Source organism: Heptranchias perlo, chromosome 1 (genome assembly GCF_035084215.1).
Source record: "Heptranchias perlo isolate sHepPer1 chromosome 1, sHepPer1.hap1, whole genome shotgun sequence".
In the NCBI taxonomy this organism is placed as follows: Eukaryota; Metazoa; Chordata; class Chondrichthyes; order Hexanchiformes; family Hexanchidae; genus Heptranchias; species Heptranchias perlo.
In genome coordinates this window covers 39,717,937-39,732,073 of record NC_090325.1, presented here as the reverse complement: position 1 = coordinate 39,732,073, position 14,137 = coordinate 39,717,937, and the positions used below count along the sequence as shown (strand labels likewise).

Below are 14,137 nucleotides of genomic sequence, written 5' to 3'. Positions count from 1 at the left end.
CTAAATTGAAGAAAAGATTAAAATACATAAACAGTCTGACTCAAAGTGATTTGTCATCCCTCCCCAAGCACTTTGTGGAGCATTTAACTGTGTCCTTCTTTAGGGAATGCAATAATTTAAACAAAAAAATTAACTTTATAAAATTCGAAGCTAGAGTGTGAACTTTAGGATAGTAATGTCCCAGCCACTTATTGACGTGATCTGCTTTTATGGTGGTTTTCAGTCCATCTTTGTCATAGCAAGAATCATACACCTGCTGGATTTAGACTGCCATTTGGGAAGACTTGTTTTTTTTGAAGTGGATCTTCCTGACAGACTCTCTGGGCCCAGTAAACACTCTGCTCCTGCGGTAACAGCATGTGTTGGTGGTGACATCATGAAATCATCATGCACATGCCCTTCTATTCTCTCTATGGTTACCACATGGCGTCACTACACTGTGCAAAGTGTCACATCCAGTCGGCTCAGAATGGCAGGAGCAGTGCAATTAGCTCATTCTCCCAAGACGCAGACAGCAATAATAAAACCAGCTTTGCTGATGAATTTCAGATTTCAATTTAATTCTAATGACAGCCAGCACTGTTCAACTGAACTGAAAACAAACTGAAGCCTTAAAGATGCTGTCAAACTTTTGTGCAATTAATGACAATTTTTTTTTATTCTCGGGAATGTGGACGTGATTGGCGTGGATGTGAGTGGCAAGGCCGGCATTTATTGCCCATCTTATGTTCTTATCACAGGCTACAGAAAAGACATATTAATGTTCTGGGTTTCAACTTCCCCCTCTTAAACAATTAACCAGTCTTTCTTTCTCTATTCAGATGCCCTTTGACCTGCTGTAAATTTCCAGCATTTCCTGTTATGTTTCAGATTTCCAGTATTTGCCCTTGTTTTTCTTTTCACCTATCACAAGCACGAGTTCTGGTGAAGGATCACACCCTAAATGCTGCCTTGTTTTTCTCTATCAGATTCTGAGTGTCCTGGTTTGGTTTTATTAGTTCCTTTCACATTTAAGCAAATAGTGTGAAACCGGCAGAGAGAGAAAAATTAACAGAAAGATGATGCAGAGGTGAAAAGAAGAGCCAAAGTAATAAGCAGCGTGAAAACACAGGCCTACAATTTAAAGAAGGTAAACATATTTCTGACTCAGATCTATAATTGCTACTGCCAGAAAGATAATAAAGACTCCTCAATTCTTTTAAATTTTATCATTACTGAATTTCCAGATGAACAAGACTAATAATCCCAATGCAAAGGATGAAAAATGTCTAAATATTTAATTTCCAACAATGAACGTTCTTCAATATTTTATCTTTTTCAAAGGTTAAAATATTCCAAGAGGCCTGTGATGTGCTCCATAGCAACTTATTTGTGATTCTACTTAATAAACTATTGGATCAATAATAACTTGCTTTTATTTTAATCAATGCTACTCTGGTCAGTGTTTTTCTGAATTTTCCCAAGTATCAGCTTGACTCATTTGGTAATGTCTGAGTCAGAAGGTTGTCAATTCAAGCCCCAATCCAGGACATAATCTAAATTGATACTTCAGTGCAGGACTGAGGGAGTGCTGCCATCAGAGGTGCCGTCTTTCTGGTGAAATGTCAAATTGGGGCCCTGCCTGTTTGTTCAGGTGGCCGTAGAAAATCCCATGGCACTATTCAAAGAAGAACAGGCAGTTCTCCCAGTATCCTGGCCAACCAGCACCACTAAAACAGATCAACTGATCATTTGAGTTCCTATTTTAAACAGGGACGGGAATCGGGCTGGTGTAGCACAGGCTCCAACCAGTTCCTACCTAAAATAGCAATCGGGGTCCTACTTACTTCATAGCTCCCCGATTTCCATATTAAAAGAGGCCTATCGTCCAAATCAGGTGGGCACCTAGGTCGCTTTCAATATGGAGCTGGCTGTTATAGGGACAGTAAGGCTACCGACTCATTTTGAGGCCATTACTGCTCCGTTAACGTCAGGCAAGGGCACTCAAAATCTACCCACTTTGTGTGAAAAACTTCATGACATCAGTCCTAAATTTGCTTTTTGTTAGTTTGACCCTGTGTCCCCTTGTCTCAGTGTCAACTTAGTATGAAGTAATTTTCTGGATCTACCTTTTCCATACCACTTACTATCATCTATAAGATCAGCTCTCAGTCACCTTCTTTCAAGGATGAAATGCCCAAGTACTGTGCTTCTGCCCCCAATAACTACCTACCCAGTTGCCCCACCTTGCCAACACTCTCTCTGCTTCAAAAACCTTCTCATAATGCTTCTCCTCGACCATGTCTTTGGTCTCCACACCCTAAACCTCTCCATTTTCTCTTTTTTCCCTCTCCTGCGTGGTGTTCACTGTTTAATCCTCCTTAACATAGAAGCAGTTGAGACTTCTTGCTGCACAAGTGTAGCACAAGTTGTTGTTACATTTGTCACTTCAGTGCAGAAATACTACAACACTCCTGAAAAGCATAAAGGTCACTGAAGTCACTCGGAGTGCTTCCCTTCTAATCAGAGAGCATCCAATCCCACACGTGGCTGTTACAGACAGGGCTTAATGTTCAGGATAAACCACAACCAAGACTTCTTTGATTAATGATGCCATTAATCTCTGTAATCTTCAAGTATGATCAACATACTGAAGTAAACATTTACACTGTGGCATCTTTAACCACAGGTATATTTTGGAGATTGAAATAACGATTTATTATAACTCTGAAATACCATAACTTCTTGTGTATATGTATACTTTATAGCAACTATAGATAAAGCACCTGTTCCCCTTCATTATGACTTGTTTTTATAAATGGCTCCCAATGACAGCCTTAGAGAAGGACTGGTGGAGCAGAGATTATTTAGTTTAATAGTTTCTGTCTGTTACATTTTTACAGAATTCCTCGGATCCCAGAAATTATTGTACCATTCCCTCCCATGTTACTTGGCTCATACCTTTCCGTGCTCTTTTTTCATGTGAGAAATGTAGTCCTCTCGTTCAGGAAACCATTCCTCGCAGTCTTGACACATCCAACCAGGGTTATTTGCTTTCGACCGGCTCCCGGTTTTCCTCACAGCCACTGAAGTTTTCTTCCCAAGTCGGTCAGTGCCATTAACAGCATTCCCGTCAGTTTTGTTCTGTCCCGCTGGTGTAGGTACAGGCTTTGTGACCAACGGTTGCTGAGGCCCCAGGTTGGGAGGACCCTCAATGCTCTTGAGTTTGCCATGCATGGACTACAAAATGAAAGAATAAGGGAGTTAGGTCATCACTATTACATTCAATCTGTTGGTACAAAGTTTTGAAGCAAACCTCATTGATAGTAAAATAAATTTAACATTCATATACTGTGACCATAACTATTGTATGACCGTGCAAAAAGACTGACCCCGTTGTTTTTTTAGGAAAAGAATTAACTAATGATCTAATGCAGAGAATCACAATTCAAAAACAATTAATAAGTGCCAAATGGAGCAAATGTTGACAAAGAGTGGCAAGTGGCGAGAGGCAGAGTGCCAGCTCAGCGGTAGCACTCTCACCTCTGAGTCATAAGTTTGTAGGTTCAAGTCCCACTCCAGATGCTTGAACACATAATCCAGGCTGACACTTCAGTGCAGTACTGAGGGAGTACTGTCAGAGGCGCCATCTTTCAAATGAGACATTAAACCGAGGCCCTGTCTGCCCTCTCAGGTGGACATAAAATATCCCATTACACTATTTGAGGAAGAGCAGGGGAGTTGTCCTGACCAATATTTATCCCTTAGCCACCATCACTAAAGAACATTATCTGGTCATTATCTCAATGCTGTTTGTGGGACCTTGCTGTGCACAGATTGGCTCCTGCATTTCCCTATATCACAACAATGACTACACTTCAAAAGTAATTCATCAGCTGTAAAGTGCTTTGGGAAGTCTGAGGTCATGAAAGATGGATCTATAAATGCAAGTTCTCTCTTTACTCATCACTTTAAAACATGCTCCGGATTAAAATTGAAGTGCTGGTGAATGGAGAATTTGCGAAAGCCTTTGGAAGCATCTGGACTGACAAGACAGCAGCCATTAGGACAGGTACAGTAGCATAGTGGTTATGTTACTGGACCAGTAATCCAGAGGCCTGGACTAATAAATTAATAATCGGGAGTCATGAGTTCAAATCTCCACCACGGCAGCTGGAGAATTTAAATTCAATTAATTAAAATCTGGAATTAAAATACTAGTATCAGTAATGGTGGCCATGAAACTACCGGATTGTCGTAAAAACCCATCTGGTTCACTAATGTCCTTTAAGGAAGGAAACCTGCCGTCCTTACCCGGTCTGGCCTATATGTGACTCTAGACCCACAGCAATGGGGTTGATTCTTAATTGCCCTCTGAAATGGCCTGGCAAGCCGCTCAGTTGTTAAATCTCGCTAAAAAAAGTCATGATAAGAATAAAACCGGACGGACCACTAAGCACCGGACACACAAAGGCAAACCAAGCCCAGTCGAGCCTACAAAGTCCTTCATCGTCGCTGGGTCAAAATCCTGGAACTCCCTTCCTAAAAGCACTGTGGGAGAACCTTCACCAGACGGACTGCAGCGGTTCAAGAAGGCGGCTCACCACCACCTTCTCAAGGGCAATTAGGGATGGGCAATGAATGCTGGCCTTGCCAGCGACGCCCACATCCCATGAACAAATTTTAAAAAAAGCCATTCGGAATGTCCGGGCCTAAGAAGCTCCAGAGATTTGACACTTCACGGTTCATAGGACTGGGTTCTTAGCAACATGCCAAGAATTATTTTACTTGTTTAAAAAAAGAATTATTTAACAAAATTGTTTACCCATTTTCAACAATAAAAGTAACATAAATGAATGGAATATACCTTAATGTGTTCTACCATGAGCTGTTTCTGTGCATACAGCAATGCACAATCTGGGCACTTGAAGACAGAAACTTTCTGCTTAGCAACATGTTGATCAAAATGGCTGCACAGCAAGGTTTGCTGGGTAAACACTGTGTCACACATGGAGCATTTGTAGATTATTCTAAAAACAAGGAAAAAATGAGCATGTATTTTTAAAGTACTTTATTGCTCAGAGCAGTTATTTGCAACCATCAAGTGTCCATTTCTGTAAAAGCATGCAAATTATTGAATATTTTAACCAGTAACAGACTGGAATCAACATTTTACAGCCTGGTCGGTACCAGTACATTCTTTAATTCAAAACTGGCACAGTTCTGCCTACAGTACAGCCAAAGGCTATTGTAAAATGGGACTAAAATGACTCTGGGAGGGAAAACCTTCAAAGCAAGCGTCACTTTCCATACTTCCTTTCCCCCAGCTACATCTATAGTGCACATAAGCATAAGAGTATATTTGAATTCATGGTCTCACTTATGATTAAACAATAAGCTTTAATTCTCTTTTTAATTTTAATGGGGAAAATCTAACTCTCTAAGAACGAATCCAAATGCATCTGAACCCACTGCTCTCACATCGCCTAGTAACAGTAATTGGGCAAGGGCTCATGACCTGCTTTAATTTCACTCACCACCAATCACAGGTCAGAACATCTTATCTTTTTTTAAATCTCCAATATGACTACTACGATTTGTGCTGATTTCAAGGCATACAACAATACTGCTGTGAACTTCAAGGTCAATGAATAAAGTTTTAATTATTCCCATCTATCAAATTTACATCTAAAGTTCGTCTTTGCTTGGACAAACTGCAGATACAGTTCTTTCCAGCTGACTGTTTCGTGGGTAATCTAAATCTAGATTTCTTTCAAGTACCAATCAAGTCACGACAGTCCCACATTACTGAATAGGAGCTGAGTGCAAATCTTAGTCGCGATAGTTAAGGGTACTATATTCCAGTTGAGTTTCTTTCTTTCAATTTCTACTTCCAGTGTTATCAACAATCAAAAGAAGCAAAGGTAGCATTGAGTGGATATCTAATTAACTGTTTTTTGTCAGTTTACAATGGATTATACATTGAAAGCTAACCTTAAGCAAGATAATGTGGGCTAGAACGTTTACGTTATCCAGTGATCAGAAAATACAGTAAATCTGCCAGTCATTGATAAATGACAAATGGCTGCCTTAATTACAAGTGACTACACTTCAAAAATGCTTCATTGGCTGTGAAGTGCTTTGTGATGTTCTGAGTTCGTGAACGACAAGTTCTTCCCTTTCATTCCTAATGGCATTCATCAAGAAAAGCTTTCTATTTAAAAATAATTTGTTATCAGCTCTCAATAATCTTAACACAATTTCACCCTTCAGTCAAGTAATGATGTGAAAGAAATATGCTGAAAAACACAGGTCTCGATTCCGAACCATAAATCAAATCTTGACTCTAGAGCTGTAGTCCCTCTAGTAACAAATAGTTTTCAATACCATGCACCACTGAGCCCAAATGAAACAAAGGATGAAAATTCACATTAACATTTTTCTAAAGCTCTTCATTCACAACCAACCACATCAAACAAAATTATGAGCAAACAACTGCTTGAAAATGTCAAGAGTACAAATGGCTCTAATTATTTTATTCTGGGTATCTGGTTATATTACGTTTTGGTTGTGTTATTGGCTAAATGTTTCCAGGGACCTATTACTAAACATTTTATCATGCTGGCTTGACATTTTAAGATTGAATAGACTTAATGAAGTTCAGGGGAGGGCAAAATTGATTGCTGTCTTCTTAACTACAAAGAGACATTGTACCTACAAATGCACCATCAACACAATTTAGAAGTACAGTCTTTGGTTTTCAATGCTCAAAGACACACATTTCCATAATGGAAATAAAAATCACGCTGCCGATTTGCTATCACCCATTTTGTACTATCGCACAAAGTCAAAATCTACCCCAGTTACGCTCTTTTATGGGGGGCTAGCAGGCGTTATTTTTATTTTGGTTCACCTGGCTTCAAAAATTCCAGGAGAAATGTTACCTCTTAAAAGAGAGCAGTTCATTGTGTAGTGTAAGTGTTATATGATGTTCAAGAGACATCTTTTTTTTAAAAAAACATAATTTACATCGACTGTAAAAATAAAAGCTGTTGAGGCTAGGTCAATTGAAAATTTCAAAACTGAGGTTCATAAGATTTTTGTTAGACAAGGGTATTAAGGGTTACGGAACCAAGGCGGGTAGATGGAATTAAGATACAGAACAGCCATGATCTAATTGAATGGCTGAACAGGCTGGAGGGGCTGAATGGCCTACTCCTGTTCCTATGACTGGAAGTAGGAACGTGAGTTCCTGATCGGAGACTAAGGGGAGGTGTAAAAGTGCTTCACCCAAAAGAGAAAGAGAGGGGTCGATGCAGCTATCTTGTACACTTAGTTCTGACTGGTTTACAGACAGCAGAAGCTTGGCAATGGGTTGCCTGTTCCTTTTCTCACTTTGGGAATGTGGCACTGGAAGAGACAGAGAAAAGGCAACTTAGGGTAGAGAGAGGGAAACTAACACAGAAACTGAGGTTGAGGATAACCATACATACGCATTTTGATTCTCTGAATTTCAATAGCATTTTATATTTTGCTGTTCGTCAAGGTGAGAGACATATTAGTGCTAGGAATGTAACAATTTCCATTTCCGCCACCTAGTATCAGTACCAGGCACTCTCAACTCAGGAATAACATGAGGAGATGCAGAGTAAAGTCCCCCCCAGAATCAGTGGTGCTACCTGTTCTGGACCTCAGAAGAACATCCTCTACTGCACCAGTGTGACACTTCTCCTGTAATCATGGGCACGATTTTGACTCCGAGCCGGGAAGGAGTTGTTGGGGGGGGGGGGGGGGGTCAAACTGTAGACGGGAAACCCGGAAGTACGGGTTTCCTGGCCGTCCTTATGATTTTGATGTAAGTGTGTGTTTTTTTTTGTCAGTTTGCTGTCTGACTAACCGGCTGGTCTCAGTCGGACAGGAGACCAGCCAGGGAGAGGACGTGTTCAGATAAGTCTTCAGGTAAGTCTTTGTTTGTATGGATGGGGGGGGGGGGGGGGGCCATGGGGGCATGGGTGGGCACAGGTTGGCATTCATGGGGGAGGGGTCGGGGGTCAGTCAAGGGGGTGGGGTGTCAGGATCGGGGGCCATCGCGGGGGTCCGCAATCGTCGGGGGAAAACCAGAAACAGGTGGGTTGGAGGAGAGTCCGAAATGGTTGCGATTTTGAATGTCCCCCCACCCCCAACCCACCCGTTTTACCCTTTTAAAATCGTGCCCCCTATGTCATTTTCTCTCTGTACCCTAAGTTGCCTTTTCTTGATCGCCTCCAGCACCACGTTCCCTAAGTGAGATATGGGACAGGCAAGTCATTGCCAAGCTTCTGCTGTTTGTGTGACCTTTCAGAGTGAGATTGCTAACTTAGTGTCAAACTAGGATGAGTTTTGTTCTGCAGGCATATTCCCACCAGAAACTCAACTGAGGTTGTCCAAACTCTATTCACAAGGACTCTTACAGCCAGGAGTAACATTTTAGGTAATAGAAGTGCTTTCTCACAGTAATAAAAATATTTGTGCACAATCTAATAGGCAAGCATGCTTACAGTACTTACTTAGCTTCTCCTATTTTGATGCCTGGGTGCTGTGTGTAGGCGTGTGAATGAGTACTCGGTGCCGACTTGAAAGCCATGGGGCAGATAGGACATTTATAGAAGATCTCACAGTGGGCACCCTGGATGTGAGACTTAAGCGCAGCTAGGTCAGCATAGACAACGCCACAATGTATACAGCTGCAAGAAGAAAATCAGTGCAGACGTCAGAAATAAAGTACATGGAACATCTTGGCGACAAGCTGAAAATTAATTACTTATATATTAAAAGTTGAGCATTGAATTTCCCCGTGAATTTATGTTGCCAGAGGTGTGGGTCCAAACCATCCTTTTTGATGTTGTGCATCACCTCCGCTGGGAGCATCACTCCCTCATTTCCTCTTCCCCCATTTTGTGCCAACTTCCTAACTACAATCAGATATGAAGAAACATTTACAATCAAATCATTATCCTACTTTTTCAGATGCTGACAGGCCTGCTGTGTACTTTCTGCAGGTTAAAAGTTTTACTTGGACTTCTTAACTTTTACAATGGGCTACCAAATAGGAGTGATAAGTGGGCTGGCTGGATACCACCAGAAAAAAAAAGAATTTCAATGCGATTATATCAATAGTTTAGAAATGCGGTAATAAACTCAGGTGATTAGCACAAACACACAACTAACCGGTATCCCACTTTACGGGTGTAGTGCAGGCAGTTCCTGGTGACATGAGTCTGAAAGTGCGAGGACCTGCATATCGCTCCACATTCTGGGCATGTGTATGGAGATTTGTGTTGATGTATTCTTAAGTGCGATGAAAAACTGCACTTATTGGGAAGTAACATCTGGCAGATCTGACATGTCTGTATTGTGGATAACACAAAAATTAGCAGTTAACATAACATGCTGCAGGACACAACGTCATTGCAAACTACAACATCCTGCATTTATATAGCACCCTTATCGTAAAAATACATCCCAAGGTGCTTCACAGAGGTGAATGCAGACAAAAATGGATACCCAGCCAAAGGAGGAAATATTCGGAGGGGTGGCCAAATGCTTGGTCAAAGCGGTGGGTTTTAAGGAGGGCCTTAAAGGAGGAGAGGGAGGTAGAGAGGCAGAAGGGTTGAGGGAAGGAATTCCAGAGAGCATGACCTAGAAGACTGAAGGCATAGCCACCAATAGGAGGGAGTGGGGATGCACAAGGCTAGAGTTGCAGCTACGAGAATTCTGTATGGGGTTGTAGAGCTCGGGTAGATTAGAGATAAGAAAGGGCAAGGCCATTTAAGGGATTTAAATACAAGGATGAGACTTTTAAATATGAGGCGCTGGGGACTGGGAGCAATATAGGTCAGGAAGTACAGTAGTGATGGGCAAGCAGAACTTGGTGCGGGATAGGATACGAGTAAGAGAGTTTTTAATGAGCTGAAGTTTAGCAGAGGAGGCTGGGAGGCCGGCCAGGAAAGCATTGGAATAGTTGAGTCAAAGCAACAATGGCATGAATGAGAGTTTTAGCAGCTGAGGTTTAAATCGGCAGTCTTTAAGATAGAGAGGATACGGGGTCTAAAGGTCAATTCAGGGTTGAATAGGATGCTGGGGTTGCAAACAGCTTGGTTCAACCTGAGACAGTTGCTGGGGAAGGGAATAGAATCTGTGACAAGGTACAGAGGTTATGGCAAGGGCTGAAGACAATGGCTTTGGTCTTTCCAATGTTTAACTGGAGGAAATTGGGGCACATTCAAGACTGGATGTCGGACAAGCAGTCTGACAACACAGAGGCTGTGGAAGGGTCGAGCGAGGTTGGTGGAGAGGTAAAGCTGGGTGTTGTAAGCATACATATGGAAACTGACTCCATGGTCTCGATATTAACCCCCCCCCACTCCAGGCAGGGGGGTGGGGGGTTAAAAATGAAAAAACAGGGAACGCATCCCCAACCCGCTGCATACGCACCCGTTGCCGTTTTTACGGCGATGTGTTTCGAGGCGTCCGAGTGTCTCGCCATGGAGAGGCGGGACACTTCATTAATATATTTAAATTGGATTCCCACAGTGCAACTGGAAGCCCGATTTGAATTTTACCGCTGTTGCACAGGTTTTCCAGCGGTCGGGAAACTCGGCAGTGAAAGGGAGGCGGGAGCTGCCAGCTCCAGAAGGTACGTGCCTTTTCCAGCATTCCTTGAGGGCCAGGAGCAGCAAGAATCATGGCCCCTCTCTCCCTACTGCCGCCATCGCTGAACTGACCCCCCCCCCACCGCCCCGCAAGCCTCGTTCTCTACGCTGCGATCGTGGCCGTACTCCCCCCCACCCCCCATACCCAGAACGCCAATCATCCCCCCTCCCAATTGCCAGGGACTGTCCCCAACGGTCCCCGTCTGCAGCCCCCTGCCGCTGGTTTTCCCTCCAGACTACTGACCAGGCTGTCAATTTGGCCGGCTGCCGGGTAGGAAACGGAAGAATAAGAAGATAATGAGGTGTTACCGTTAAATTTGGCAGGACCTTCACTTCCCCAGCCTTGCCGGGTTCATAGGCCGTTTTCAGCCTCCCCGTGAATATCGGGGTCCATGTCTTTGAATGATGTCGCTAAGCACGCAGATGAGGAATAGGAGGGGACCAAGGGTCGATCTTTGGGGTGTCCACAGTAAAGAGGTGGGAAGAAAAATCATGTCTTGAGATACTATAGCTACGACTGGATAGATAAGAGTGGAACCAAATGAGGTTAGTCTCACTGAGCTGGACAACAGAGGAAAGGTGTTGAAGAGGATGGTGTGGTTGCCTGTGTCAAAGGCTATAGACAGGTCAAGGAGCACGTAGAGGGAAAATGTTATTTATAACTTTGATTAGGGCCGTTTCAGTGCTTTGGCAGGGATGGAAAACTGATGGGAGAGATTCAAACATGGAGCAGCAGGAAAGATGGACACGGATTTGGGAGATGGCAACACGTTCAAGGAGTTTGGAGAGTGGGTGGTAGTTTACCAGGATGAAGAGGTCGATGATCGGTTTTATGAGGAGGGGCAATTCTGACAGTAGTTTTGAAAGGGAGAAAACAGTACCGGAGTAGAGGAAACCATTTGCAATGTCAGCTAGCATGGGGGCAATTGTCCACAATATGTCACGGATGGCAAGAGTCTTGTTCGCAAGTGAATGAACATTCTTAAGGGAAGTGCGGAGAGGAGAGATGATTGTTGATCAGCTGGCACAGTCCAAGGGAACAGCGGTGGTGGGGTGAGTGGGAGGAAGAGGTTGGTGATATTAGCCCCGAGTGTGCTGCTCATGAGGAGGCAGCAGTGGGTGCCTCGATCAATCCTTCAGAGAATACCCAGAGAGGCACAGAGGGAAGATGTGGGCTTACTCAAGGGTATTCAAACCTGGGATGGTGGCAACAGCCAAAGTGCACACACAAATGGACACAGAGGGAATTCAGGTTACATTGGCATGGCAGGGATTAGGAGAGAAATGGCCTGGTCGCAAACAGAGGACCGGAAGACAACATAAGAGAGTCCAAAGTTAAAGTCTGAGATCCAGTGGTGAGATGAAGTTGACTCGTAAACAAATAGTTATGGAGAATGAGTGAATCAAGGAGCTGCTCGAGGGGCGGAGTAACTAATCCAAAGATCTGACATGGCACCTCTACATCTATAGTGTTGTCCTTGAGCTCCTTCCTATCCTAGAGTGTGAGGTGTTAGTCAAGTAGGCCCATGACACACAAGTTGTTAATAGATTATACTATAAAGATGAAGGAAAGCACCTCCAACCATCAAATTAGTAAACTATTCACTACACTTAAATAAAATCAATAAATTATCAGCGCCATAGCATGATAGAACACAGGTCCTCACACACCAAAGGTGTCAGTCTCAATTTAGACACAATGGGGACATAGAAAATTGAAGCCTGTTGCTTCCCAAAAGGAAGGTAGATAGCATCCAAAACTCAGTTAACTCAAGCCGTGCTCATAAATGTTCTGGTCCTGGCTATAGAATGACATCGACCAAAACCTGTATGCAGGGTCTTTTTAAGGAGATTTTTCTCCCCCAAAAAGTTAAGCATTTAACATGTAAAATTCTAAAACTTTGATTCCTGAAATAGTATTCTTTCTAATTAGACAGTTTCAGCTACTGACAAGATTAAAAATCTCAAGTGTAGCATCTCAGCAATGAATCATAGAATCTTACAGCACAGGAGGCGGCCATTCGGCCCTTTGTGCCTATGCCGGCTCTTTGAAAGAGCTATCCAATTAGTCTCACTCCCCCACTGTCGCCACACATAGGCCTGTAAATGTTTCTTTTTCAAGTATATATTCAATTCCCTTTGTGTTGTTCTTATGATGTTAGGAATTCTTGCTGCAAAACAACTCCTTCACACTAAGCAGCAACAAGGTCACAAATCAGCGCCATGACATTTAGGCCTAGAAACTGGATGACGCCGTGCCCATTTTACAGGCATAAAACAGGCACCTAAGCATCCAATACAGCGGATGGCGCGCACATGCTCATTCCATGCAGGAAGAAAACTGCTGGCCATGTTGGCAAAGGCCCCACATCACCATGAGGTAAAATGAGAGTGACTGCCCTTGACATCAAGGCAGCATTTGACCGAGTGTGGCACCAAGGAGCCCGAGTAAAATTGAAGTCAATGGGAATCAGGGGGAAAACTCTCCAGTGGCTGGAGTCATACCTAGCACAAAGGAAGGTGGTAGTGGTTGTTGGAGGCCAATCATCTCAGCCCCAGGGCATTGCTGCAGGAGTTCCTCATGGCAGTGTCCTTGGCCCAACCATCTTCAGCTGCTTCATCAATGACCTTCCCTCCATCATAAGGTCAGAAATGGGGATGTTCACTGATGATTGCACAGTGTTCAGTTCCATTCGCAACCCCTCAGATAATGAAGTATTCCGTGCCCGCATGCAGCAAGACCTGGACAACATCCTGGCTTGGGCTCATAAGCGGCAAGTAACATTCGCGCCAGACAAGTGCCAGGTAATGACCATCTCCAACAAGAGAGTCTAACCACCTCCCCTTAACATTCAACGGCATTACCATCGCCGAATCCCCCACCATCAACATCCTGGGGATCACCATTGACCAGAAACTTAACTGGACCAGCCATATAAATACTGTGGCTACAAGAGCAGGTCAGAGGCTCGGAACTCTGTGGCGAACGACTCACCTCCTAACTCCCCAAAGCCTTTCCACCATCTACGAGGCACAAGTCAGGAGTGTGATGGAATACTCTCCACTTGCCCAGATGAGTGCAGCTCTAACAACACTCAAGAAGCTCAACACCATCCAGGACAAAGCAGCGCACTTGATTGGCACTCCATCCACCACCCTAAACATTCACTTCCTTCACCACTGGCGCACAGTGGATGTAGTGTGTACCATCCACAGGATGTATTGCAGCAACTTGCCAAGGCTTCTTCGATAGTACCTCCCAAACCCGCGACCTCTACCACCTAGAAGGACAAGGGCAGCAGGCACATGGGAACAACACCACCTGCACGTTCCCCTCCAAGTCACACACCATCCAGACTTGGAAATATATCGTTGTTCCTTCATCGTCACTGGGTCAAAATCCTGGAACTCTCTTCCTAACAGCACTGTGGGAGAACCTTCACCACACGGACTGCAGCGGTTCAAGG

At 43.6% G+C, this 14,137-nt stretch overlaps 1 protein-coding gene across 3 annotated transcripts in view; it reads right to left on the bottom strand.

Annotated features, from left to right (window-relative positions):
* znf532 (zinc finger protein 532) overlaps window positions 1-14,137 on the bottom strand; it is a 154,978-nt gene that overhangs the window by 47,801 nt on the left and 93,040 nt on the right. For all 3 annotated transcript variants that reach the window (XM_067984087.1, XM_067984104.1, XM_067984095.1), the window contains 4 exons: window positions 9,187-9,365; window positions 8,526-8,702; window positions 4,847-5,009; window positions 2,941-3,219 (listed from right to left, as the gene is read on the bottom strand). In XM_067984087.1, coding sequence (XP_067840188.1) covers window positions 2,941-3,219; window positions 4,847-5,009; window positions 8,526-8,702; window positions 9,187-9,365 — 798 coding nt within the window. The remainder of the gene's footprint in view (window positions 1-2,940; window positions 3,220-4,846; window positions 5,010-8,525; window positions 8,703-9,186; window positions 9,366-14,137) is intronic.